The following is a 3,850-nucleotide window of genomic DNA, read 5'->3' as shown; positions in this document are numbered from 1 at the left end:
GGATCTGTGAACCCCAAACACAGAATCCTCAACTGAATAGTCAAGGCTTAACTTTTGTTTGTTGATGTGTATGTGTGTTTGTGTGTGTCCCAACCCTCACATTCAAAATCTCAACCCCAACCCTCACATTCAAAATCTCAACCCCAACTCAATCCTCACCCAACACAATGTCTTTTTCAAAATGAGATTTCCACATATATATATATATATATAAATATATATATATATATATATATATATATATATATATATATATATATATATATATATATTACGTTTTTTTTCTCTTCTTCCAATTCTGTCTTTTAAGGCTTTCAGGTTTGATGACATAGAAAGAGGGAGTAAGAACTTTCTTGATAGGTTTAAATCCCAAAGAGTGGTAGCATTTCAAGTCTTCAAAATAAACCCAACTTTCCAAGTCTCCAAGGTAGTTATTTAAACCATCAAGGCAGAACTCATTTGCTGATTTTTTCAAAATTTGTGAGTCTCCAAGGTAAAACTTGTATTCTGGCTCATCAACGTATAACTTGTTCAGTGGGTATTGTCTTGATAACTCACAATGAGTACTATTGCTGTAAAACTCTTTTTCAGGATTTTGCTGGTCTCCAAGGTATAACTCTTTGGTTGGGTCATCAAGGACGAACTCGTTCTGTGGGTCTTGGTCGCTCATAAGGTCTTCAACCAAGCCAACAATTTCGCCCCAAGTTGTAGCAAAAGCAGTATTTTCATTTCGTATTTCAGACACAATTTCCTGTGAGAGAAAATAATAATGTATTAATTAAGTTATTTAATTATTAAATGAGTATGCTTCAATCAAAGTTTGAAAATAGGAAAATAAAAATCTTACCTCAACAGATAAGAGGTTTGAATCCAGTTCATCAACTTGAAGGTTTAGTTCCATACAAGACAGAGAGTTCCAAGGAACACCAAAGTCATCCCACTCAAGGTCTTGCTCGTTCTGTAGGTCTTGGTCGCTCACAAGGTCTTCAACCAAGTCAACAATTTCGCTCCAAGTTGTAGCAAAAGCAGTATTTTCAGATACAATTTCCTGTGAGAGAAAATAATAATGTATTAATTAAGTTATTTAATTATTAAATGAGTATGCTTCAATCAAAGTTTGAAAATAGGAAAATAAAAATCTTACCTCAATGGATAAGAGGTTTGAATCCAGTTCATCAACTTGAAGGTTTAGTTCCATACAAGACAGAGAGTTCCAGGCAAGCACACAGCACACCCTTGCCAGCAAAAACAAATGTTTAAAATGGAGCCTGGGTTTGAAGCTTTTATAGAGAAAGACTGGTGGGTGTGGTTTCCTTTGGAAATTCCCTGGGCAAGCCTAGGCAAGCCTTCATTGGGAAATTTTTCAAAACCATAACATCCTGTAATTTTCTAGTGATTTCTTTGTGAGTCAGAGATGAACTGGAAATGATGTAAGAGTGGGCGGGGCTTAGCAAAAGTAGGCGGGGCTTAGGAAAAGTGGGCGTGGCTTAGAAAAAATACCTTATGAAAAGTGGGTGGAGCTTAGCAAAAGTGGGCGGGGCTTAGGAAAAGTGGGCGTGGTTTAGAAAAAATACCTCATGAAAAGTGGGCGGAGCTTAGCAAAAGTGGGCGGGGCTTAGGAAAAGTGGGCGTGGTTTAGGAAAAAATACCTCATGAAAAGTGGGCGGAGCTTAGCAAAGTGGGCGGGGCTTAGAAAAGTGGGGAGTGGCTTAGAAAAAATACCTCACAAAAAGTGGGTGGAGCTTAGCAAAAGTGGGCGTGGCTTAAAGAAAAGTGGGTGGGGCTTATTGAATACCTTGTGGAAAGTGGGCGGGGCTTAGAAAAGTGGGCGGGGCTTAGAAAAGTGGGCGTGGCTTAGAAAAAATACCTCACAAAAAGTGGGTGGAGCTTAGCAAAAGTGGGCGGGGCTTATTGAATACCTTGTGGAAAGTGGGCGGGGCTTAAAGAAAAGTGGGCGGGGCTTAACAAAAAATAACCTGTGGCTCAGGAGGTGGTCAAACAAGAGCATTAAGAGAAGTTTATCATTTCGTAATGGCACAAAAGGGGTATCTTAAAAAATATAAAGATTCAAATGTTTTGTTTGTCAATATTTTAGATGGGGATTATTGTGCAAAGAAAATTAAACTATTGAAGGAATTTGAGAATGAACAAATCTTTATAGGTTCAATGAGTGAGCTGTTCAACCCCCAGGTGTTCAATTCAATGAGGTTCAACCTCCAAGTTAAAAGGGGAGACAAATAAATATACCTTGGGATAAAAAGGGGGTTTATTTTTAGGGAAAAAAAAAGGGAATCGCTGAAAATCCCCCATTCATTTACATGGGGAAAAGTGAGCCAGAATCAGTATTCTTACCCTACTCACGTGGTACTTTATATCATGCAACGTGGTGTTTTACACCATAATACGTGGCATTTAATACCATAATACGTGGTATTTTACACCATAACAGGTGGTATTTCACACCATAACACATGGTATTTTACACCATAGCACGTGGTACTTCACACCATAGTACGTGGTATTTTACACCTCAACACATGACATTTTACATCATGGCACGTGGTGTTTTACACCATAGCACGTGGTACTTTATATCATGCAACGTGGTGTTTTACACCATAATACGTGGCATTTAATACCATAATACGTGGTATTTTACACCATAACACGTGGTATTTTACACCATAACACGTGGTATTTTACATCATAACACGTGGTATTTTGCACCATAACATGTATTTTACATCATAACACGTGGTATTTTACACCATAACACGTGGTACTTTATACCATAACACGTGGTACTTTACATCATAGCGCGTGGTGTTTTACACCATGATACTGTTGCGAATCTGGAAGCCATTTGCACACAAACAGACAGCAGCCCCCGCAGTTCAGTTATTTCGATAAGTAAGTGTTTATAGTCAGGATCCCGTCCTTCTGTCTCATGGGAATTACATGTGTGCACTGCGAAATTTCTTTATAGTTCCTTTTTTTTTTCAACAACAACAACAGCGGACCATTGCCTCGCTCCACCATCGCTGTTCTGCACGTGGCCTTTGGTGAGGAGGTCGGCAGAGCTGCAATCGCCTCAGCTCCGACTCCGCCCTAGAAAGGTGGGAGTTGCCCCGCCTTCCGTGGACCTGTCCAATGAGGGACGGCCAGCGAATCGCACGAGGCAACCCTCCAATCAGGAGGCGAGTGGCGAGGAAAGAAACACCTCCCACCTCTAGAGAGCCAGAGTGATCGGCGTGTTCTGGCTGGCTGTGCGCATCTGCCTCACCTGGTGTGGCCTGATCAAGGAAGCTGATTCGGGCTCGATCGCCGGTCGCCTCGTCATCTCCACCTTCGTGCTGGCTGGCGTCCGACGTGCTTTCCCTCGTCCCTGGTGCTTGGTGCTACGTTATGGCGGTGGGTTCGAGTCCCGCCACCGGACAAGCTCGACCAGACCGCACGAGGCGGACAGGTGCAAGCGTAGGCCCTGGTCCCCCAGCTGAACTATCCTCCTCGGTGGGCGGACAAAATAAAGACCCAACGGGGTGCAGTTCTTTTGGGTGTGTGCATGTGTGTGTGTGGTGCCGTCCTGTAAGAAGATACTTGTCGAAGTGCCCTGTGTTCATTGTACATTACATTGCTTTTGTCAGATAACTCTGCTCTTTGTGCTCCCACGCCCTCCTGATAAATACACCCCCCAATTGTTCAATGTACCAGCTCGTTGTCTGTCACTTTCTTTCCTTGACCCAGCACGGTGCATAATGAGAATTAAAGAGGCCGTTTGGGCCGGTAAGTTGTCATTGGTCCGGCGTGGCTTTGGTAACTTCCACTCGGTCACGCCGGATCTGAGTCGGTG

General features: G+C 42.5%; 1 protein-coding gene across 1 annotated transcript; it reads right to left on the bottom strand.

The window, feature by feature from the left end:
- Nucleotides 1-271: 271 nt before the first annotated feature.
- Nucleotides 272-1,549, bottom strand: LOC147010522 (uncharacterized). The gene is made up of 3 exons (XM_085860382.1): nt 1,145-1,549; nt 848-1,048; nt 272-751 (listed from the first exon to the last, which is right to left on the bottom strand). The coding sequence occupies exons 1-3, from the start codon at nt 1,196-1,198 to the stop codon at nt 272-274; spliced, it is 735 nt and encodes a 244-aa protein (XP_085716508.1). The 5' UTR covers nt 1,199-1,549.
- Nucleotides 1,550-3,850: the final 2,301 nt, after the last annotated feature.

The sequence above is a fragment of the Eptatretus burgeri genome, chromosome 16 (assembly GCF_056783735.1).
Source record: "Eptatretus burgeri isolate ZD-2024b chromosome 16, Ebu_testis_v1, whole genome shotgun sequence".
NCBI classification, from domain to species: domain Eukaryota; kingdom Metazoa; phylum Chordata; class Myxini; order Myxiniformes; family Myxinidae; genus Eptatretus; species Eptatretus burgeri.
The sequence above is the reverse complement of the archived record's forward strand: the minus strand, read 5'-3'. Positions and strand labels throughout refer to the sequence as shown.